This window comes from Felis catus, chromosome A2 (assembly GCF_018350175.1).
Source record: "Felis catus isolate Fca126 chromosome A2, F.catus_Fca126_mat1.0, whole genome shotgun sequence".
NCBI classification, from domain to species: domain Eukaryota; kingdom Metazoa; phylum Chordata; class Mammalia; order Carnivora; family Felidae; genus Felis; species Felis catus.
In genome coordinates this window covers 52,252,725-52,276,153 of record NC_058369.1, presented here as the reverse complement: position 1 = coordinate 52,276,153, position 23,429 = coordinate 52,252,725, and the positions used below count along the sequence as shown (strand labels likewise).

General features: G+C 49.8%; 1 protein-coding gene across 1 annotated transcript in view; it reads right to left on the bottom strand.

Moving 5' to 3' along the window:
- SLC6A1 (solute carrier family 6 member 1) overlaps window positions 1-23,429 on the bottom strand; it is a 43,238-nt gene that overhangs the window by 9,684 nt on the left and 10,125 nt on the right. Inside the window, exons 2-10 of the mRNA XM_023250021.2 lie at window positions 10,846-10,908; window positions 8,929-9,258; window positions 8,391-8,522; window positions 7,485-7,585; window positions 6,494-6,603; window positions 4,662-4,794; window positions 1,709-1,843; window positions 1,387-1,490; window positions 941-1,065 (exon numbers count right to left, since the gene is read on the bottom strand). Of these exons, the coding sequence (XP_023105789.1) occupies window positions 941-1,065; window positions 1,387-1,490; window positions 1,709-1,843; window positions 4,662-4,794; window positions 6,494-6,603; window positions 7,485-7,585; window positions 8,391-8,522; window positions 8,929-9,166 (1,078 nt within the window). The 5' untranslated portion in view covers window positions 9,167-9,258; window positions 10,846-10,908. The remainder of the gene's footprint in view (window positions 1-940; window positions 1,066-1,386; window positions 1,491-1,708; window positions 1,844-4,661; window positions 4,795-6,493; window positions 6,604-7,484; window positions 7,586-8,390; window positions 8,523-8,928; window positions 9,259-10,845; window positions 10,909-23,429) is intronic.

Genomic DNA, 23,429 nt, shown 5'->3' with positions numbered 1-23,429 from the left:
TTAAAGAGATCAATATTGCGTTTGAGCATCTGGGTAGGGGGTAGTCAAGAGATCAGGGGAAACCTTACAAGGAGAAGGAAAGAAACTGTATCCTCCCTGGGTCTGGCTCAGGAAAGGGGGGTGGCGGCTGGGGAGTCCCAGAGAAATGAGCTGGCCGTTGGAGGGAAGATGACATCAGGGGAGAAAGTTCCTTTCCACATGACCGGCCCAGTTCTCCATGATGGAGAAGATGCCTCCCTGAGCCTCAGGGCCTCTGCTGTGTACACAGTGGGGCCCTCATCTCACTGCTTTCTTGGGTGAGTAGGGAGGTGAGGGTTGCCTGGGGTTCTCCTGGGACCCTGCACCACTGATGACTGTGTGGTGAACAGAGTGGGTACAGCCTGCTTGATGAGGACGTGTTTGGCAGTGGGACAAAAGCAAAGATTCAGGCACTTTGTGTCAGGGTGGTGAGCATGTCTGAGTTGGAACAAGGTTTATATCCCAGGGGGCAAGAAAGAGTCTGTCTCCTCCCTGCAAAAGGCAGCATTGTGCTTGGAAGAGCCAGTATGGTCACGGGATTAAGAGCCCAGGCTTCTTGATTGGCTAGGTCGATGCTCAGTTCCAATTCCACCACTTTTCTAGCTTGCAGAACGTGATCCATGAGCCTCAGTTTCCTCACCTAGTAAATGGGATAACAAAAGCGTCCGCTCCATCGTGTTGGAAAGTTTCAGAGATGCTTTCCAACTAAAATGCTCCGTGCCCTGCCTGGCACATAGTGATGCTCAATGCCAGGGAGCCCACACACCACACTCATCCCTGTCTCCAGGCCTGTGTACTGGCTCTTCCCTCTGCCCGCAGGCTTGTCCCCAGGCTGCTGCTGGTGATGTTGACGATGGCCACAGATGCCCCGTGTTATCCCCTCCCACCCCAGGAGCCCGTGCCCTCCAATGTGCGGCCGAACCTGAGGCCGCCACATCAGCAATGGACCTCTTGGTGACATGGGCCATGAAGCCCACGATGGAAAAGATGACAAATCCTGCGAACATGCTGGTGCACGAATTGATACAGCAGACAATGATGGAGTCCCTGCAGAGAGGAAAGGGCGGAGTCAGTGAGGGTGGGGCTGGTCAGGAGGCGAGCTAGGAGCAGTGGTTAGGAGGGGTGAGGGATGAGGGGCAGGGGCAAAAAAGGATGCCTGGGAGAAGGGCCACAGGGCAGGTGCCCCCACCCCATCCCAGGGAAGGGGTGGAAGAGGAAGGAGTGGCCACAAAGGAATCGGCTTAGAGAGGAGTGGAGCTGAAAGTAGAGACAGGCCAGGGGGCGTGGTCTGTACGGGGGCGTGGTCACGTGCAGGCTTGACCTTAGAGAGGCGTGGCCGGGAAGGAAGGGGCTCTTGGGCTCCCGCACCTGTAGACATTGTTGTGGAACGAGTTATAGCTCCCGAGAGCGATCAGGGATCCCAGGCCCAGTCCGTAGGAGAAGAAGATCTGGGTTGCCGCATCCAGCCACACCTATAAGTGGATGATCAAGAACTAGTCAAAATTATAATCATTGCCACAGTGCCCCATGGCCTTTTACACGTGGTAACCAGCTCTACCTGGCAACCATATTGGTTTCCATGAGGGATAGAGAGGTACAGGAACTTTTCCTAAAGCTGGTAAACGGTGGCTCAGGACTCAGGTGGGCCCTTCACCCGGCCAGAGGGGCGGGGCCCCGCGAAGGCACTCACCTCAGAGTCGGACAGCTTGCGGAAGTTGGGCGTGATGTAGAAGAGGATGCCCTCCTTGGCCCCGGGCAGCGTAACTCCACGGAAGAACAGGATGATCAGCATGATGTATGGATAGGTGGCGGAGAAGTAAACCACCTGGGAGAAGAGTTGGCAACGAGGTCGTCACCCCCACTCCAGCGCGCCCATTCTTCCCCTCCCCCCACTTCACCTACATCAGTATCTCCTGTGGCCCTGGGCTTACTTCCAGTTCATCTTCCTCCAGGAAGCCTTCCTGGATTCCTAACTGGCTGTGTGCCCACTTTTCTGAAGCCTCTCCTTGGAGTATGAACCAACCAGCTCAGCACCTGGAGTTTCCTTCCCTCAACCTCTCCTTTATTTTTTGACTTTTGTCTAAATTGTTCAAGTACAATATGGTGTCAGGAAAATTTTACACACACACACACACACACACACACACACACACACACACACACACAAAGTTCCCTTCAACAGCTCCTAGAATTTAAGTTACATGAAGGAGAGGGCTTGTCTTGTTCAGTTCTGTTTTCCCAGTGCCTAGAACGGCCCATGGTATATAAGAGACACTCAATAAATGCCTAGTACATAAAAGCATGGGGGTGAACATTTTAATGTTCCTTTTTGAGAATTTGCTTTGCATATATGGTCACATTTTCTTACAAAGTGATGCTCAAATTATGTACTTGCATCTTCATTTAACATGTTTAAAATTCAAAAACACAGTACATACAACTTTATTTACTAAAAATTGTTTTATTGTCTCTTAAATGTGATATTTAATTATGCAAAATAGTCCCTCAGAAGGCTCTACCATCCTTTTTAAAGTTTCCCCTACTGTTATCCATTTATGTGAATTTCACTAACTTTTTTATGCATTTTATATGAATGTCACTAATACAACATTGGACACCCCTATGTATAAAACTTTGTCCAGAAAATTATTATACCACTCTTGGGAAAATTTTGTAGAAGTAGAATTAATGACTAAAAAGGGATAAATTTCTCAATGGCTTGTGATCCATATTGCTCAATTACCTTCCAGAAACCGAACTTTGTCCAGCATTTCAGAGCGCACCTTCCCCACAAAGGTGCCAGCACTGAGTATAATCATTAAAAAGTACGTGGGTTTTTTTTTTTTTTGCCAAATTGATAATCAAAAGACTGATGTCATTGTCTGAGATTACACTTCTTTGTCCACTGTTGTGAAAGAGCAGTTTTCAAGTTCAATAACCCTTGTATTTCATAGTTTCATTTCCCTCAATGGATCTGAGATTCTTCAGGGTTAGCAAAGGCAGCCATAATCCACTAGAAACACCACTGTACTCGGAATTAGGAAAAAGGAATTTGAAACACCTGCAGCACCTATAAGCTGTGTGACGTTGGATCAATTTCTCATCCTCTCTGAACCATGCACTTTCTTGTCTGGAAAATGGATACAATCAACCTGCCTACTCAGAGGACATACAACATGCTTAATATATATTGCCTAGGTCTTACACTTTAATCTTCCATGTTCAGAATGGAGTCAGGTATACACTAGGTGCTTAATAAGTGTTTACTGTTGGATTGGACGACTCACTCAAAAGATAACTGATATCATGGATTGTCTACATAGTATATGGTATATGGTGGCTAGGCATATGCTACATATTCTGCATAGATTATTCTCCTCAGTCTTTATGACAACCCTGTAAGGTACTATTATTGTAACCATTTAACAGATGAGGAGACTGAGGCACAGAGAGGTGAAATAGATTGCCCGAGCACACACAGCTAGGAATCAGGGGCCTGAGATTCAAGCTGAGCTCTATTTCTTCCAGTGCCTTTAGCCCCTACATTCTTCTGTTTCTTAAAATCGGGATGGGAGACACCTGTGCCCTCCTCCTGACTGCCTAGTCTAAGGACACATTCGAGAGGTTTTGACGCTGGATTTGGAACTGAGAACCTGGTAGGTCCAAAGGTCCCACCAGACTGGAATTGGTGAGTTTTTCATCACCTGCACTCATGCCCAAGCATGTTTGTTAAGGTTCTGTTTTGCTTACATCAGCTTAGGTAGTCTGGACCTCCCTGCTCTTGCCTGATTCAGTTCAAATCCCTTCTCTCCCTTACTTGCTATAAGAACTCAGACAGGTCTCTAAGTTCCCTTCAGGCTAGGGCCAGTGACAGGCTGAGCCATCTTCTGACCCTGGACTCCTGGGGTGGGGCTTTAAGGAGAAAGGAATGGGAGTGAGGCCAGTCCCCTTACCCCTAACTTGATTGGCGAGCTCCCCAGATGTCCCCAGGATGGACCTCCCCGCCCCTCCAAGCTTGACCTGCTCTGCCCTTGCCAATAATAAAAACAAAACAAGTACAATTCCTCTCGCTAGCTGCTGAGAGCTTTACAAAATCATCACCCCATTTGATTTTCATGACAAACCAACAGATGAGCCCCATTTTTTAAAGAAGGAAATGGAGTTTCAGAGCAGTGACCTGTCTAAGGTCACCTAGCCAGGTAAACAGGGAAGTTGGGATCTAAACTCAGGACTGTTCCAGAACAGGGCCTGAGTATTAAACCATTCATTGATCCATTTCTGATGCTCCTCAAAGGCTGGGATGTGGAATATTCATCTCTGGATCACCCTACAAGGCCTGGCTCAGTGGAGATGTGCGGGGACAGTTTGTTCAATGGTCCTTGAGCAAAGTTTACCACTTGTTTTGTCATGGCTCTGTGTAACTGTCTGACTTGCATTGTGGTATGTAATCCTCAGAGCTGCCCAGAAGGTAGGTAGTGTTATTATTCCCATTTTACAGGAAAGGAAACCAAGGCAGAGGGAGATGAAGAGAACTGCTTCACTCCAGGTTCGACGGGATTCCTCGAGGTGCAGACTCCTTGCCCAGAGCAGAAATCCCCTTGTAGATCTGTCCCCTTCTGGTCCCCACTGTGCACAGGCCTTACCTTTCCAGTCCAGCCAACACCCTTCCAGATACAGAAATACACAAGGATCCAGGCGATGGCCAGGGTGATGGCCAGAGGCCAGCGGATCTGACCTGGCTTATCTAGCCCGTCTGTCATCTGATGCATATTCCGCCTGGTGGAACAGTGGAGAGAACAGAAAGTCACGTGGGAGCTGGAGTGACCTGGGGGTACCCAGGGACTGAACACAGATGACATCCTCCACTGGGACTGTGCTGACATCTGTGGTCACTGAGATCCAGGAGCTGGCTGGAGACCGTGGGGTCCATTATACTAATCGGCAGAGAGTGTGCTATTTGCTCAAGGGACCTGCCGGAACCTTAGTCTGGCCACCCTTATTGCTCACCTGTTTGGCTGCAGTGCCCTCCTAGCTAGACCCTCACCTTTATTTTTGCTCTGTCCCCACTCCCTTCTAGCCCCAGAGACCCTTCTAAGTGGTATGTCTGATCGTATCACTCGCCTGCTTAAAACCCTACAGTGAATAGCTCTTTACTTCCTCAGCATGAAGCCCAGCCTCCCCAGGCTGACCTTGCAAGGCCCTTCTGGGCTGGCCCTACTTTTCTCTCCAGTCTCAGCCCCCCCTGAAGCCCCTCAAATGCTCATCAGCCTGGACGACTCCCATCCCCTCACCTGTGCCTGGCTTACGCTCACCTGCCTCCGAGCCTTCATGCATTCTCTTCCTCCTGCTGACACCTGTCCTTCCTATGTGGTTTTCATCCTTAGATGTCACTCCTCACCTGGGCTGGTCCAGGTACCAACTTGGGGCACCTCTAGCCTCCTGTGCATCCCCCCCCTCTTAGCCTTGCTCATCTGGTGTTACGACTGCCTGTTTGCTTATGTTTGCCATGCCTCTAACCACACTGCACACAGTAAGCACTCAAGTAATGTTTACTGAATAAATGGCTAAATGCAGTCCGGAATGGGTGTGAGAGACTTGTATGTGGCAGATGCTAGAAAGAAGCAGAAGCCAAAGAATCTAATTTTATTTGTAAGGAGACCAACCTAGCCAAGGACATTTCTGCACAAAGACTAGCATCACGTGTTCTGACACCTCCTGAGAACAGTTCCTCCTGGCAGCTTATCTAAGGTGCTGTGGAACCTTCCAGAGTGCTCCCAGACCCTTTCAAGCTACCCAACACAAATGTCTCCCTCATGCCAAAGAGATTTGGATCCCAAGGCCCCTTTTAGTAAAATCAATATCCCAACACACAATCTATGATGTGCTCTCCTGAAGGTACAATCAGCACAGCCTTCAGTATGTACAGTGTGTGTGTGTGTGTGTGTGTGTGTGTGTGTGTGTGTATGCATGTGTGTGTGTGTGCATGTGTGCCTTTAGTCCAAACAACTCTGGGATTCTAAGTAGACTGGACTGGTTTTCAGGATGAGCTGGGATTTTGTTGGCCTCTCCTGGCAATTCTCCTTGTCCTGTGCTGGTTACTCCCTTCCGGGGGCTCACTCTTCACCCTTGTCCATTCTGTTCTGTGCCCCAGGAGGCTGGCTGCTATGCCTATATAGCTGGCTCCCTTGTCCTCTGGCTTCTAGCTAGGTTTGACCAATGGCAGGAGCCACTGGTCAGGAGGAGAGAGAAGGCAGGAATTCATTCTCTGTACTGAAGCAATTCATTCTCCCTAGTTTGTAACTAGTGGCCTTTTCCATGGCCCAGCTCTCTAGGAGGGAGAAAGAGACTTCACTCTCCCTCGCTTCCCCCTCAGCCCTGCGCACATCATCAGCTCCCATCACCCTTTTGCGGGTGCCTCTGTCTCCTGCTGGCCCTGGCTGATAGGCACCCCCACCACTGATGGCCCCACACTTACTCCCAGAACTCTACCACGGCGCTGGTCATGTTGGTGGTGTTGACGACGCTGTAGTTGGAGAAGCAACGGTCTGTGTTCCAGGGATTGTCACACTGTTTCCACGGCAGCGTCTGCAAAGGCACAGGGGCACGGACAAACACAATTGAGCCCCCAGGGGATGGCAACAGTGGTCCCAGTGCACCTCGTCCATCCTCACAGTCCCCCGAGCCTCCTCATAGCCATCCATTACCTCGCCTCCCCTCTCCAACAGCTCTCAGGTGCAGGTCTTGTTGAGATCCCCATTTTAGAGATCAGAGAGGGGCAGCAACTTGTTCGAGATCGCACAGCTCCTAAGTGTCAGAGCTGAAACTTGAACCTTGATCATATCCCTCTGAAAACCAGCTTTCTGAGCGGCACCACAATATCTTGTCTGTTCATCTGGGGGCCGCTTCCTAGCTATGTGACCTTGAGTAAGAGATCTCGCCTGTTTGACCCTCTGCACACTGATGTTAACAGTGAACACTTTACGGTACTTGTTCTTTGTGAGGTACAATCCTAAGCCTTTTGCACATATTCACTCCTTAATCCTCACAACAACTCTATGAGGCAGGTTTCCTTTCTACCTTCTGCTGGAGCACTCCAGCAGAAAGATAAGCACTGTGGCTCAGAGAGGTTACGTTTCTTTCTCGAAGTTGCACAGCTGGTATATCCTGGGGTCAGGATTGGAACCAAGGAAGTCTGGGTCCACATGAAATGAGCTAACAAAAGCCACCTTAAGGAGGGTGTCATGAGGAGTAGATGTTAGCCCCCATGAAGCACCTGGCTCAGTGGCTGGCCCAGAGCAGCTGTTGGTTCATGGTGCTACAACTTGCAGGGAGACAGGGACCACTGAACACAAACCACACCCTCCACCCAAGGAACAGCACTGTGAACAGAAAAGTAGTCCCAGTAGACAGAGAGCAGGCTCTGGGTCTGGCTCCTTCTGGAGGGGGCGGTGCAAGGGTCCACTCACTGTGGTGAAGGAATTGTACAGGTAGTAGATGGCCCAGGAGATGATCACGATGTAGTAGATGTTCAGCCAGAATGACAACACAGCAGCGGCAAGGCCCACACCTGGGAGTGGACATGGCAGCATGACATTTCATAGAATAATTACATGGGGCGCCTGGGTGGCTCAGTCGGTTGAGCGTCCGACTTCGGCTCAGGTCATGATCTCACGGTCTGTGAGTTTAACCCCTGCATCAGGTTCTGTGCTGCCGGCTCAGAGCCTGAGGCCTGCTTCGGACTCTGTGTCTCCCTCTCTCTGCCCCTAACCCACTCGCATTCTGTCTCTGTCTCTCTCAAAAATAAATAAATATTAAAAAAAATTATAACACTCCAGTGAGTGCCATTCTTATCATTTTCCATGATGCCCACCAGCTCACTGGCCCTTGGAGACAGGTGTTATTGAGGTACTGAGGCTAAGAGAGAGGCAGGAACTTAGGTAAGATCACACACATCTGGCAAGTGGGGACTTGGGTCTGTGGCCCAGCACTGGCTGGTTGCAGGTGGGGCAGGAGTCTGAGCTTGCCAGACAAGAATGCTTCTCCACATATCTATCTGAGTGTCAGGCACTGAGTAAGGAAGCAAAGAAAATTGCACCAGCCCTGGCTAGGGAAATAAGTTCACAGGACAGCAGGCTGGTGTGTGTGTGTGGGGAGGGCCTCTGCACTGGGCACTCCTGTCCACCTCCCTCACCCTAGATTATAGTCAATGCCACCATCTATCACCTGGCTCCTTGTGAGGGCTCCACTCTGCTCAGAAGCGAACCGAGCAGGTCACCTCTCCAGTGGGGATGGAAGTGCCAGGAAGGGCCTGGTTTCACCATAGTTCTGTGGGCAGGGGCACCCGCACATGGCCCCCCACTCTGCAGACTTACCCTTGAACATGGGGGCCAGCTTCCACACCCCCAGGCCCCCGATGGATGTGTATTGGCCCAGGGAGCACTCCAGCAGGAAGAGAGGGACCCCCGCAAAGATAAGGGTCAGGAAGTAGGGGATCAGGAAGGCCCCTGTGGGGTTGAGAAGAGAGACGCTCGTGACCCCAAGGCTTTGGAGAAGCCCCGGTCAGAGGGAGCATCACGGCAGGGCGTTTTCGGGTCCCGGCCATGATATCCTTACCCTCTGCCTCAAAAGCAGCACCCACAGCCAAACTGAGGTCCAAGGATGTCCTTTGCTCAAACTATGTCCCCCGTTCTTTGCAAAATGAAGAGGTGAACTTTTTGGTGGTGTTAACAAAGGACACTTGTCCTTTTGGGAATCTTTTGGTTAAGGGACAAGAAACAGGAAATGGGTCCTGGTACTCCCTTTGGAGTCTTTAGGGGACCCCTTCCCCTGAGTTTGCCCCAGAAAACGCCCAAGTGTGACACTCTCCAAGGGGTCCAGAACCGGCTGGGAGGTTGCCAGGCCAGCACCTACCACCTCCGTTTTTGCCGCAGAGATAGGGGAATCTCCAGACGTTGCCCAGGCCGATGGCATAGCCCACACAGGACATGAGGAAGTCGAAGCGGCCCTTCCACGTGTCCCGGTCTGGAAGGTCCGCTGCCTTCTTCTGCACCTTGACCACCAGAGTTTTGGGCTTGTCATTGGCCACAGGGGCCTCGCTGACCTCCGTGGAGATCTGCCCGTCGGCCACCTTGCTGCCATTGGTCGCCATGTCTCGGAGTTTGGACACAGAGGTCCTGGCAGATGGACGTGCGATGTCGGCCCCGGTCCACGCGGACAGCAGTTTTGCGGCTCAAGGTCACCCTGGGAGAAGAGAGAGGTGGGGTGATAGGCACAGAAGGGTGGCAAGATCCTGGAGTTGCCCCAAAATTACAAAAATAAAATAACCCCAAACAACCTAGGAGCTGGAGAAGGCTCTCTCATAAGCCCTCTTTCTCCTAGAGGAAGGGCAGTACCTTTTGTTTCTAGACTTGTGCGTGGGGATGTGGTGTCTTCATAGCTCCTGAGCTAACGTCAAACCTGCATCTGCGTCACATGCCCTTGTTATGGGTCGAGGAGACCAAATATTCAGACAGAAATATTAAGTGTTCCTCATCTTTGCCTCGTGGGGTACAACTAGATTTCTCATTCCCGGAGGTCATAGTAACCATGACCAATGTAAGCAATGGTGGGGCTTAACCGTGGGCTGGAACAGGGAGGTGACCCAGCTACAGATGGTGAGTGAAGGCGGTACACCCCTTGTGCACCCCAATGTTTATAGCAGTGCCATCAACAATAGCCAAAGTATGGAAAGAGCCCAAATGTCCATCTACGGATAAATGGATAAAGAAGATAAGTGAATAAATAAAGAACACACACAATGGAGTATTACTCGGCAATCAAAAAGAATGAAATCTTGCCATTTGCAACTACGTGGATGGAACTGGAGAGTATTATGCTAAGTGAAATTAGTCAGAGAAAGACAAATACCCTATGACTTCACTCATATGAGGACTTTATGATACAAAACAGATGAACATAAGAGAAGGGAAGCAAAAATAATATAAAAACAGGGAGGGGGACAAAAACATAAGAGACTCTTAAATACACAGAACAAACTGAGGGTTACTGGAGGGGTTGTGGGAGGGGGCAGGGGCTAAATGGGTAAGGGGCATTAAGGAATCTACTCCTGAAGTCATTGTTGCACTATATGCTAACTAACTTGGATGTAAGTTAAAAAATAAATGTAAAAATATATTTAAAAATTGAGTTATGATAATAGTATGTCCCTCATTGGGCGGTTGTTCTTTGCTTATTCAATGAGGACCCTGCGCCTGGCAAATGGTGGGGACTTGTTACTATTTTCTCAGCAGCCCCAAGCCTGGCCACGCTTCCAAGTTCTTTGCGAAACTCTGTAACGATGCAGATTCCCAGGTCACATGCCAGATGTCCCACATCAGAATCTCAAGGAGATGCATCCTGAATCCATACATTTAACAAATTCTGCAAAAGGAGCTTCTTATGCTGGGAGCCAGTCCCAGCCATCAGTTGAAGAAGGACCACTAGTTTACATGACCTCTCTGACCCAAGATATATCCCACCTACACCCTGCACTCTCCTTACCTCTTTAGTTCCAGAGACAGCGTGGGGTAGAGGACGGTGTATGACGTTGGGCTCGGTCCCATCCTGGATTCAAATCTCCAGTCTGCCTTTTACAAGCTGAGTGACCCTAAGCACTGTTTTTTATTGCTCTAGCCTCAGTTTCTTCATCTATCTAGTGGGAGTAATCTTATCTAGCCTGTAGAAGGGTGGCAAAACTAAGCTTTAATAGCTGTAAGAGTACTTTTCACTTGACTGGTTTACAGAGAGAACTCCACAAATGGTTGTAATGATTTTGGTTACAGATGTTACCTGATGATTTTCAGTGGTGCGTCAGCTCCAGAGCAGTGCCCTCTGCAGCCCCTGGGTGGGATCCTGAAAAGCAGACATGAGGAGGGACCCTGGTGAGCTGGCAGGCAGTGGCTAATGGGCAGCCCTGGGGGGAGAGCGGCAGGGGTGCGGGAAGCCTCTCTCTGAGCGCCCCCGCCGGGTGACCACATGAGTCCATGCAGTGTGGTGCTGGCCACGGGGCACTGGGAACATGCTGGAAGGGGCCTGCTGCCCTCTCAGGACCTTGCCTTGAGGGCAAGGCAAGGATGTCACTCCATCATTTTATGAGAAGGAAAAGAGAAGGCGACAGAGAGGACGCAGCTCCTCAGGGCCCAACTGGGAGCCAGCGAACCCAGCTGAGATTTTTCTCCATCCTCCAACCAAATATGCAGAAATGTTGTAAAAGACCACCTTAAGAACACGGGAGACGGTACCTTGTTTTATGGAGTGAAAAAAGCAGACCTCAAAATAGTTCATTTAGTATGATCCTAATTTTGCCCACTCCCCACCCCCAAATCTGTTCATTAAAAAAAACCCTCCAACACCCAAGGGATATATCCTAAGGTATTCACAGTGATTAGTTTATAAGAGTCATTTTTATTTCCTTTGTGTGTGTGTGTGTGCTTTTCTGGATTTTTAGAATTATTTCTAAATTTCTGCAAAAAATTACATTTCTAAGTTTCTATAAGACATTTTTAAATTAATAAAATCATGCAGAATAAATGTATGGAATCCCCAGGGCTCACAGGAGTGTGTGAAGCACTGGTCTGAGGTCTGAGATGTAGGCGGGGAGCCAAAGCAATGTGCGGCCTCCTCCCTCAGCGCTGCCCCGCTGGGGGGACCCTGGGGGCTGTGCACCCACCTGACAGCCCCTCACGCGCAGTCCTCATTACCAAACACCATTGTCTCTTCCTAGAGTTCACAGAAAACCAGACCACCTTCAGGCCATCAAAACTTTACTGCCAACCCTGTTTCTTGTTCTCAAGGATGACCCACAGCCTTGTCTCAGATGCCCATCTAGCTCCTGACTTGGGCCTGGCGCCATCAGAAGGAACTCCAGACTCAGGTAGGGTGACCTCCCATTGTCAGGGATGGTAGCTCATTCTGTAGTCTACCAGGAAGTCTTGGGATATGCAAGAGAGAGAGCAGCATCAGGAAAAGGGGAGGCTAAAATGGAACCCCTTTTGTGGGGGGGGGCAGTTAGCCATTCGCTATCAAAGCAGTGATGCCCTTTACTGTCCCCATGACCTACCCTTGTGGGCTCCAGCCACCATGTTTGTCCAAAAGGATCCAATCACCTTGGACCAGGGCTGATCACCTGACTCTGGCTAGTCAATCAAAGCTCCTTGCCTGGGAATTTGGCATGAGACTGAGAAAGAAGACCAGCCTCTCCCATCTATCTGCTGAGAAGGAAGGAAATCAGAGGTCCAAAGACGGAGAGAGAGGAGTACCTGCATGGCTCAGTCGGTTAAGTGTCTGACTCTTGACTTGGGCTGAGGTCATGATCTCACAATTCGTGGGCTCGAGTCCTACGTCAGGCTCTGTACTGACAGCGCAGACCTGCTGGGGATTCTCTCTCTCTCTCTCTCTCTCTCTCTCTCTCTGCCCCTCCCCCACCCATTCTCGCTCTAAAAATAAAGAAATAAACTAAAAAAAAAAAAGATGGAGAGAGAATCTTGGAAGCATTTGTGTCTGCCATTCCAGGCTTTCTTAAGGCTGGGTTACATACCTGTGTTTAGAGGTTACAAAGAAAGCATCCCCATAGCAGTAACATAAATTTCCTGTTTGCTCCCATTGACTCAGAGGATTCCTGCTAAAGTCTTGAATCTCTGCTCCCTTACCACTTGACCAAGTTCTCTGTAGCCTACGGGAACAACAACTTCTGGCCTCCACTCTGGATACATTTGTTGATTATCCACAGAGAGTCAAACCAAACTAAAATTTACGGTGCTGGGCACTGGGGCCTCAGATTGCCCCACACCACTCAGGGAGACAGACAGAGTGACAGGCAGGCAGGCAGGCAGACAGGTGCCCCTCTGGCCTACTCCCAGGAAGCAGGGGAGATGGCAGGGTGTGTTTAAGGGGGAAACACGGTGTGTATGTCCTTTGAAGAAATCATTCAACATCGACACATAGGAAAGGTGGAAGGTCGGGAGGAAGCAGAGTTCTGGTTCACCGGGCGGTTTATTCCACCACCCTCTCCATGAGTACATTTAGCATCACCTCGTGCAAAGGCCAGAGAGATCAGAGTCCATGGCTGCTTGAAGAGCTCAGCATGAGAGAGGCATACATGCTATCTTCAGAATATGAGAAAGATTTAGCCAGATGCCTGTAACTGCCCTCTGAAGAGCCACGTCTCCGTGTGTACAGCCTTCCTTTTAGAAGACGTGCAAAATGTGAAGGTAACAATATAAGGCCACGAACTGATGTAACTGGTGCTTCTTTGGGGATCCCCATGGAGAAGGCCCTCTGGCTTGCAAGGCAGTGGGACAGACGGCCCCGGGGCTACATCAGAGACCTCAGCTCCCCTTCACATTTACTAACGCTGGGCAAGTTCCACCCCCTTTTTGATCCTCATCTGTAAAATGGGGCGGTGAAGGGTTACATGAGATCATGCATGTAGAGCAGGGGAAGGAATACCTAGCTCAGAGTGAGTGCTTAGGAAATCTCAGCCCTCATCATCACTGTGATTATTTCTGTATGTGTGCGGATTGTGGTTCCAAATCTAGGTGTCACAGCTTCCCAGAAGGCCATCGTGGTAGTGACGATGGCAATACCACTACTAAGAGCAGCTAATATTTATTGAGGGTGTATCATCCGGTCCTTCACAGACTTTCAGCATTTTCAGACCGATGGAAATAGTCCTCTTAGCCTTCAGGGGGAAACTAGCTAATGAAAATTTCAAATCTCCATGTTTTGGGTTCTCTGTATACCAACTTAGGAGTGGTCTAGCTGATCACCTTGGGCCAGTCGAAGCTGGGAGTGGTACGTTTGTGTGGTCAGTTAATAAAATAAAGAACTGTTCTGTAATAAGTCAAGTCTGGCAAGAAAAAGACAGTCCAAAGCATCTAGTAGATGGCAGGAAAATGATCAAAGGGCCCCTGTTCATTAAAAAGCCTAGGGCCCGATGCTTACAGACAGCACATTCAGAAGCGGCCTCGCTAATACCCCCCAAGAATAGCTTCTTGCCAATTTTCATTCCTGACACCAGCTGGTTAACCTGTCGCTCCCTTTCTCTGAAAAACGGCACATGGAAAGCACAGGCATGTTCAAGTTCACAGCAGAGGAATCTGGCTGTCTTTCTACAAACGTAATGCTCTCTGAATCAGGAGCCAACCTTCTAGCCAGTTGCTATTTCCCCTTTCCCGAAACAGGTTCCTGCGCTTTGCCGCCAGGGGCTGCTCTGTGTTGAGATGGCTCTGTGGACCCACCGCCATGAGACCAGGCATTTCTTCACCAGCCTGTACAGTGCCATTCTGCAGCCCTCCTCCACCTGCCGACTCAATGGGTAATAGGAATGCCTCTCACCACCTCGTGATTTGGGACATTTTTCCAAGGCCCACTTCCAGAGCCTTCTGGATCTTCCCCATCAGGTGACGATATTCCGCAGACCAAGAATCTGGCTACGTGTTCCTCCTTAATACTTTCCCATGCTAGCTGAATTCCACTGAAGTTAACATTCTAAAGGGCACTGTAAATGTGTGAACGCAAGTGACCCATTTTCCACTTTCGCTCACCTACTCATTCACTCCTTCCTTTCTTCAGTAAGTACTCACTCAGCATATGCTGGGTGCTGAAACAGGGATGGGACAATCATTTCTAGCACTTTGCATTTTAAACAGGAGTTTGAATCCGTGAACTAACAGGGACCAGCAGAAAGATTCCATGTTGTAAATGTTTACTAGGGTCTAATGTGTACACGGAGCTGGGCCGGACACTTGGGTTGCAAACATTAACAAGACCAGGTCCTTGACCTTGACAAGGTCACAGCCTAGAAGGAGAAATATCTCTATCTACAGCCAATCATAATACCTTATGATACATGCAGCAAGAGTGTACGAACAAGACACCGTAGGCCTAGAAGGAATGATTTAATTCAACCAGAGAAGGCATCCCAGATGAGGGGACATTGGAACTGGGTTTTGAAGGCTGAATAGGTGTTCATCAGGGTCAGAAAGAGGGAAGGGCATCCCAGGTGGAGAAACAGAAGTAGGGAGGTTTGAAGATAGGAAGGTCAGTTTGTGAAGGACCTTGAAAGCCAGGCTAAGGAACTTAGGGGCCAGTTGCAGGGATGCAACGGGGGTGATAATATGATCAGATTAGTATTAGAGAAGAAGACTCACACAGGGAGGCTCTGGGAAGGAGTTAAAGAAAGAGACTCAAGGCAGCAAAGTGGTGAAAATGTTTCCATGAACATGTTCCCATGAAAATGTTCCTTCCTCGATGTGCACGTTGAGACCAAGTCCCAAAGCCATCATTAAAAACAGGGCCAAACCAAGCAGAAAGAATACCTCTGCCAACCCCTGAGTGAGGAAATGCTTTATAAGAAAAAAAATATGTAGTTTGGAAGCTCTAGATCAGAACTGGCAAAATGGGTCAAAGTTGGCCCTTGGGCTTGTTTTATTTGGCCTGAACAAAAATTTTTTTCAGTTTGCATTAGAAGCCAGAAATATGACTCTCTAGGATACATTATTTCAAACAGGGGGAACAGCAAGTGCAAAGGCCCTGAGGCAGGAATAAGCTTGGCATGTTTGAGAGTCAGCATGGAGGCTGGGCTGGCTGCAGTCCAGTACAGGAGGGAACAGAACTAGTCAGAGGCAGGCAAGGGCCAGATCACACAAGGTCTCAGAGACCACAGCAAGGAGTTCACATTTTCTTCTAAACGGGATGGAAGAGAGTAGAAGGTTTAAGTGGTGGGGGAAATCTGACTTACATTTAAAAGTCTCACTCTGCCCAGAAGAGGCTGCAGAAGGGCGGGTGGGGGGGGGGGAAGCGGGGGGGGGGCATTAAGAGGTTGAGAGTCAGGGAGAGAGGACAGTGACTTGAATGGTGGCAGCTAGGGCAAAGGTGGTGAGGAGTTGACCGGGTTTCTCTTTTGGAGGCGGGGCTTACAGGCCTTGCTAGCAGACTGGCTGTCAGCAGCCCCCTGCACAGATGGCAGGCTGGGGGGAGGGGAGTGTGTGGCAGCCTCCTTGGACAATCCTCCCTCTGTCCCACTGCATCAGAGGGACTGGTGGCTGCATGGGGTGGAGACTTGGGCAGAGGCCAAAAGGTCAACGCCAGTGTCTCAGGGCTGCCATTGTCCAGGTCCGGGGGTGGGCCCAGAACCCACTCAGAGCGAGTGGGGCACCATGAAGAGCCAGGAAGGCAAGGGGGGGGGAGCAGCAGGCTTGAGAGTAGGGGCCCTCACTCCCTCCCATGACGCTGTGCATACTCCTGCTTTGTCTTGCTCCCATTCTGTAATTACAGAAATTACAGAGGCTTGCTTCATACTGCAATCACTCTACTTGCTTTTATTTCTTTTTGGAACTCTGCGGTTCAAGAAAAAAATTAATATTGGGTTTGGCTTCATTCCAAAGGGAAACATAATGCAGTTTATTCTCTGCTTTGGGGGAAAATGCTGGGCTCATTAGATTTATTGAGCATCTGTTGTGTATCCAGACCCATGCCAGCTCCTATCAAGGGAGAAGAGCCAGCATTTATTGAGCACCTATTGTGTGCCAGGCATTTCACAGGTGTTATATCATCCAGTCCCCATTCCATCTCCATAAGCCAAAAGCTATTTCATCCATCTGACAGACAGGGAAACTGAGGCTTGCCAGCCTGGGGCTACTGTAAAGCAGTCTCAGATTGTTCACTGACCCGGGGCATCGTTATCCAGTGTGATTCTCTTATGGGGCGCCTGGATGGCTCAATCGGTTTTGCGTCCAACTTGGGCTCAGGTCATGATCTCATGGTTCAGATCGTGAGTTTGAGTCCTACATTGGTCTCTGTGCTGATAGCTCAGAGCCTGGAGCCTGCTTTGGATTCTGTGTCTCCCTCGCTCTCTGTCCCTCTCCTGCTCACATACACTCTCTCTCTCTCTTTCTCAAAAATAAATAAACATTAAAAACAAAGAAAAAGAAAGAAAGAAAGAAAGAAAGAAAGAAAGAAAGAAAGAAAGAAAGAAAGAAAGAACGAACCTTGGGCCCCACTCCAGACCCACAGGATCAGAAGCTGCGTTTTAACAAGGACCCAGTCATTCAGGTGCCCAGGGCAGCTTTGGAAGCTCTAGGTTAGGGATGACCCTGATTCTTCCACAGAGCTTGGTTCAAATCCCTGTATGACCAGGGGCCAGATACGTAAGCGTGCTGGAGTACCAGTTTCCTCATCTGTAAATGTGGACTCCTGTACCTCACAGGATTGTTGTGAAGCTCTGAATCAAGATGATGCGTGGAGAGAGGCTGGTGAAAACAGAGGGCCTGGCGCACAGGAAGTGCTCAGTAAATAGCAGCTCCGATCGCTATTCAAAGAGATGAATGGCCGGGGAAGTGCTTTGTAATTGAAAAATGTGGCACAAATATGAGGACCAATTAATAGCTGATCATCATGTGCGGAAGGTCAGAAGGAGGTTGGACGCGTGCAGATGGATGCCGGTGTCGTGGGCAGCCTTTGACACCGACTGCCCTGAAGGCCAGGGAAGGTTCCCCGAAGAAGGTGTTCGGATGGAGAGGGGGCAGCTGGAGAGGGCCTACGAGGCCTCCCCTGAGTCGGGTGGGGGTGGGCAACAAGTCAATCTTTGCCAGGGTGAGAGCTGCAGGCAAAATAGACGACCTCAGGTCTAGACGGCTAGCCCTTTTCCTTGGACCCTCAGCCAGCGGGGTTTAGGGCCTATGCAGCTTCCTTCCTGTTTGAGACTTAGTCTCTGCCACACTGGTACACCTGGTCTACCCCAGCAGTCTACAGATGAAGAACAAGGCTCAGAGAAGGCTGGTGGCTGGCCCAAGGTCACACGGGACACAAACGGTATGATTCTTTCAGACCCCCCAGCTCATTACACATTCATACTTAAGAGATGAAAGAAAGCAGGTCTGTGCTGGTGCACACTCCTGACTTGCCTCAACATATCCGAGAGGTCATTTACAGACCCGGGTGCATTTCTCAAGAGCATCTATTGAATGCCTACGCCTCACAGCATCCTGTTGTGATTTTCAAGTGTGTTACTTATTTTCTCCAAGTGTTTGTTTCCTCTTCAGGAAATGGGGCCAACAGTAACCACTTCACAAAGCGTGAGGACTGGATTAGAATTTTCTAGTGCTGTGCCAGGCCCAGCAAGTGCTAAATACATTGAAGCTACAATGATTACTAGCTCCCATTTCGCAGATGATGGTACCGAGGCTCAGAGAGGTCAAATGACCTGTTCAAGGTCACACAGGATTTAACCCAGGTCCACTGACTCACAGTCTGGTGGTGTCAGCTCACCTAGCAGGTGCCTCCCAGACACGGGCTTGTGTGAAATTCTCTGAAGCCTTTACATGTAGCCTTACTACTATTCATGCCTGCCTGCTGGATTCTGAGGAGAAGAGATGTGACTCACATAGATGAGTTTCCCCAGACTCACAGCCCCATGCAGATGAGAAAACCCAGGCTCAAGCCCTTCCCCTCTGTTTGCAGCCTCTGAGAGCCTGCAGGTCCAGTTCTCCGGGGTGCCCTCCAAACCAGAATATAGGAGAAGGCCAGAGAACACACCCCTCCCCTGCCCCAACAACCAGAGTGAGAAAAAAAAAATCAGCTTTATAACTGTTAGAGGCTTAACAGACCCATTTAATGGTGAAATAAACTCCAGGAGTTAAGGCTCTCTTTCTTTGGGGCTGCACGCAGCAAAAACAACAAAAACAACTTTTCATTAACAAAGATAGAAAGAAAAAGAGCTCAGAGTGGGGGAAGGAAGTGAGTTAGGCCCTTACTAACATGCCCAAGGCCTGCTGTAAATGATTTATATGTATTAACTATTGAACCCAGGAAGCTGGGCTCCTGTGTCCACGCTCTTAAACGCTCTATTCTGCTGTCTCTAGTGGGATGCTTGTGGAACCTCCACATGCCACCTTTGGGGTGTGTAAGAGTGGCCCATCTCCAGCAAGCAACTCCCTCCAGGGAAAACCCCCACAAGGACAAGGCCTTTCGCTCTTTTTAAGGAACCCAAGAGGCTGCTGAGGTCTGGCTCCGTAAGAGGCTAACTGGTCCCCACGGTCGCATTGGGCAAACCCACCGGTATCCCAGGGGCCAACAAGCAACCACATGGGATCCAGGCTGAGCAGCTCTTGCCAGGCCCCAGGTGTCTAATTAGAGTCCTTTGGGGAGGCAGCCAGCCCCAAGGGGCTGTGATCCCCTCCGGGGGTCCCCAGCTCTCCTCCAGCTGCACACATGTGCCCTGTGTGCAGCAGCAAGGAGCTGGCCCTTGGGGCCACGTCTGCAGGGCAAGGAGAGAGCGTGGCTGGCTGGAGACTTTGGAGTCGCAGGCCCCTGTGGGGATCCACTCCACACATTACTAGCTGTGTGATCTCTAGCAGTCCCTTCCGCTGTGCCCTGGTTCTCCTCCGAGTGCAAGGAGAGGAGGCAGACAGCGCCTTCCAATGACACTTCTGATCTGCATCCTTATTCTCCTCTCACCCTGCTTATCTAGCTCAATCAGTGGTTTGCTAACATGTGCCCTGGCCCCTAAATGTCTGCAAAGCCCGACGGAGCACCTTCTCTTGTCAAGGCAGTATTCAATCCAATCCTGTCCGCATGGACTGTGTGCCTCTGGGGAGCAGGTCCCACACTGGGTGCAGGGGGACAAAGATACCAGCTGGAGTCTGGCCCTGCCCGCCACTGAGCTCTTGGGACGGCTGGGGGATGGGCCACAGGTAACCAGCATCCCTGTGATAAGTTCTTCCTCAGCCCAGAGGAGGGATGGCCCCCTCAGCAGGCAACTGGGAGAGGACGGCACTCTGTCCCCCTGACAGATGGGGACAGAAGTGGGGACGTTCTCTTTATAATCACAGCTAGAAAAGCAGGACCGGAATCCTTGCCTTACCCCAAGCCTGGCTGCTGATCTATTCTAGGCAGATAGAACAGGGTGAAGACGCATAATGTATTTTAGGGACAGTGAGGAGCCTGGTATGGCTGGCTAGAAGCTGGGGTTATTCAGGGTGGGTGGCTAGACAGGGGAAAAGCAGCAATAAGGGGTTTCAAATGTAGGAAAAGGGGGTGCACCATGTCCTGTAGTAAGAGCAGTGACCAAACTGAACGTTTATCGAGTGCTTAATATGTTTAGTGCATTTCACAGATGATCATGTTGACCTCTCACTGCACAGATGTGGAAACTGAGGCTCAAAGCAGGAAAGCGCCTTGCCTGTGGTCCCAGATCCAGGAGGCAGCAGTTTGATTCCGGAGCCTCTGCTTCTAACTGCCCTTCCCCACCTTGGATACCGGGGGAAACTTGGGGGTCACCAGAGCCTTTTAAGGTGGGGGGATTTGGTCTGATGACTTGGCCAGAGTCTGGCACCTGGGGAGGGGGGCAGTAGAAGGGGGACGGAGGGTAGCATCTGAGCTGGGTTCACGGTGGGGGTGAAGGCGAAGGCCCTGTCGCTACACATACCTTGACTTCTATCCAGTCTCATCCCCCCAGCGACATTGTCACCTCTGTACGAATGGAACCCAGGTCTTCCACTTGCCCTGTTTCCCCCATAGCACTTCAGTGATAGATGCAAACGTGTTGCACTGAGTTCCACCCTCTGTCCCCCTCTATCCCATGTCCCTCTCTGTGACAGGGGACGTTGTTATTATTAAGTCCTCAAGAAATGTCTGCATAGGAGAAGGTGACACTGGTCTCCAAAGCAGCAGTGTGCCAGAGTTCACCAACGGGCCCTCAGGAGGGCAAACAGAAGGTTGATTTCCATGGCGTAAATGCTTCCACTGCAGCCGGTTCAGGGTGCCACCATGAGGTCACATGACCCGGAGGAGACGAGTACACCCCAGGAGTGGACTCTTGAGTGCTTCCTGCAAGGACAGCCTGGACATAGCCTCCTCGGCTGGCCCTGGAGGGGAGGCCGCCCGCTGCTCCTGCAGGTGCCTGGGGTCCAGGGTCCAGCCCTCCTTGGGTGTTTAGGAGTGGGGAGGGATGCAGAGAGGAGGGCAGGAAGGAGGAGGGGAAAGGAGTGTGAAGAAAACCGGAGCGAGAGGCCAGTACAGAGTGGTGGGAACAGGGCCACAGGAGGAAGACGGGAGGAAAAAAAAGTAAGGACAGCAGAGGGAGGGGAGTCAGGGAGCTGTTCCTGAACCGGACGCTGCACTAGGCTCTACTCTGTGATCTCACTGTAGCCTCCAGAGAACCCAAGGAAAGAGGGGGCCTATATTTCAGCAGGAAGAGCTGGTTGGCAGAGCCTGCGGTCTCCAGTGGTTAAGGAGCTCTGACTGGAACGCAGGCTTCCGGACCTGCCTGACTGGCTTCCTCCATTTGGTTTCACTGGATTCACTGTCGGTGACCATCAGTCAGTGTCCTCAGGAGGGCTCGAGGCACCTACTGGGAAGTACCCTGTGCCAGGCACAAGGGGAGCCCACAGCGGAACAGGTCAAGGTTCTCAGCCTCGGGGCCCTCGCAGTCCTGTTCCCGGCTGTTCCCGGCTGCGGTTTTCCTCCTACCATTCTTGGCTCCTTGCTTGGTGAGGTGGAATTCTGCAGCATTGCACTCCGGGGGCTTCTTCTGAAAAGACCTCCCCCCACCCCCAGCTCAACCGGTCAGAAAAGATTAATTCAGATCAGGAAATAAGAGTCACATGCTGACCACCTGGCGTTCTTTTACATCACTCCTTGCCTTTTAAGACACACTTGTGAGAAAACCAGGGGGTTAAATAAGCATTCTCTCCTGTGCATGATGTGCTTGAAGGACTCTGAAGGGCATTAGGATAAACGCCCTTAAAAAACTCAGATTTGGGAAAAAAGAAAACACAGTACTGCAGGGACTGGCTGAACGAAGTGATAATCTGTAATAAGTCACACGCAGACGCGCAGCCTAGATGGAGAGCTGACTCCGCTTCACAGAATGGCACTTCTGGGCATTTCCACAGTTCGTTATCGAGCATCCACACCTGGGGCGCTGTTTCCACTCTGCAGGCTTTGTTGCTTCCATTCTAGAGATGAACACACTGAAGGCCCAAAGATAGACCGTCTGGATCAAGATCATACAAAGTCACAATAAGAACCAGCAGGGATCTCAAACTAATGGCTTGCGGGGCCGAACGGGTCCCCTGTAAGTGTTTGGTTCAGCAGTATCAGAATTTTAAAACTTCAGTTTGCAGGGACTGGGGGGAGGGAGCAGTTATGTGTTTCCCAGTTTACTGTAAGTCCCGCCATGATAATTATCTCATCCCTGACCTCTTTACTCATTTGTTTGACCTGCCCAGCCTTCACTGGACCTTGAGTTTGCAATCTTAACATACATGGTGCAATCTAGTCACTCCAGAAAGCTCTTCTCCTAAGCGGTAGAAGGACAAAGTTACTCTTTCCCCTTCCCTAGCGGAGATATGCAAAACTCACTGGGATGGGAGCATCAAAAAGGCACATTCAGTATTGTAATTTTATATTTGGGAAACAACAAATCCTATTGTTCTCTTAATACAAGCTCAGTTGGATTTTTTTTTTTTAAATGTTGAGAGACTCTGCTTTAGAATGTTTTGCGAGAATGAGGAGGGTGTGTATTTTCAGAGTTGATTAAGGGTCAGATTCCTGGGTCTCAAATATTTCCCACAAGAGAAAGCTGATTTTATTTTTTAAAAGACTCACATGAATGCTCACTTTGGCCAATGCATCTGTTCTTGATTCATGCAGTTAGGTTTCTAAAGGAATCTTTACAGTACGGATTTCCCCTTCTTTGTAAAGTGAAAAATCACATGCAGCAAGAAAAACCTACCCACTTGGGAAAACGGGATTTTTATTGAGCGAGTTTTCCGAAGTCCATGGACAATGAAGGAAATCATGAATAACTTCTGCTGAACAGGTCAAAGGTCTTCAGAGATTGATCTGTCAGCTGTGATAGGGGCAGGCAGAACAGGGTAGTGGTTAAGGGCACTGGCCCTGAGGGCAAGAAAATCTGGGTTTTGAGTCTCAGCTCAGATGCTGTGTGACCCAAGTTAGTCACCCAACCTCTCTCAGACAGAGGCGATGGTATCTACTTTTAGCTACTATGAGGATTAAATGAGCTAATATGTAAAGTGGTTAACACAGAACCTGGTACAGAGTAAATGCTTGCTACCTGGCAGATATAATAAATCACTTGATTAGGGCTAGTATTATTTGTTTTGTTTTGTTTTGTTTTTGATAGCTGTGGGAAAAAGTCCTGGGCAGAATGCCACCGTTATCTTAACCTATAGGCAATCAATAGAAGAGAGCGGTGCAAACCACTGGGAAGTGCTGATCAAATCAAATTCTCAGAGCAAATTGTTCATTAAACACAACTCCTGAAGTGGACATGTGTACCTTTCCTGCAATTAGCACGTTCGTTCCAATCCTGGTTAAATGTCAGCTGTCTTCATTTGTCCACTGAATGA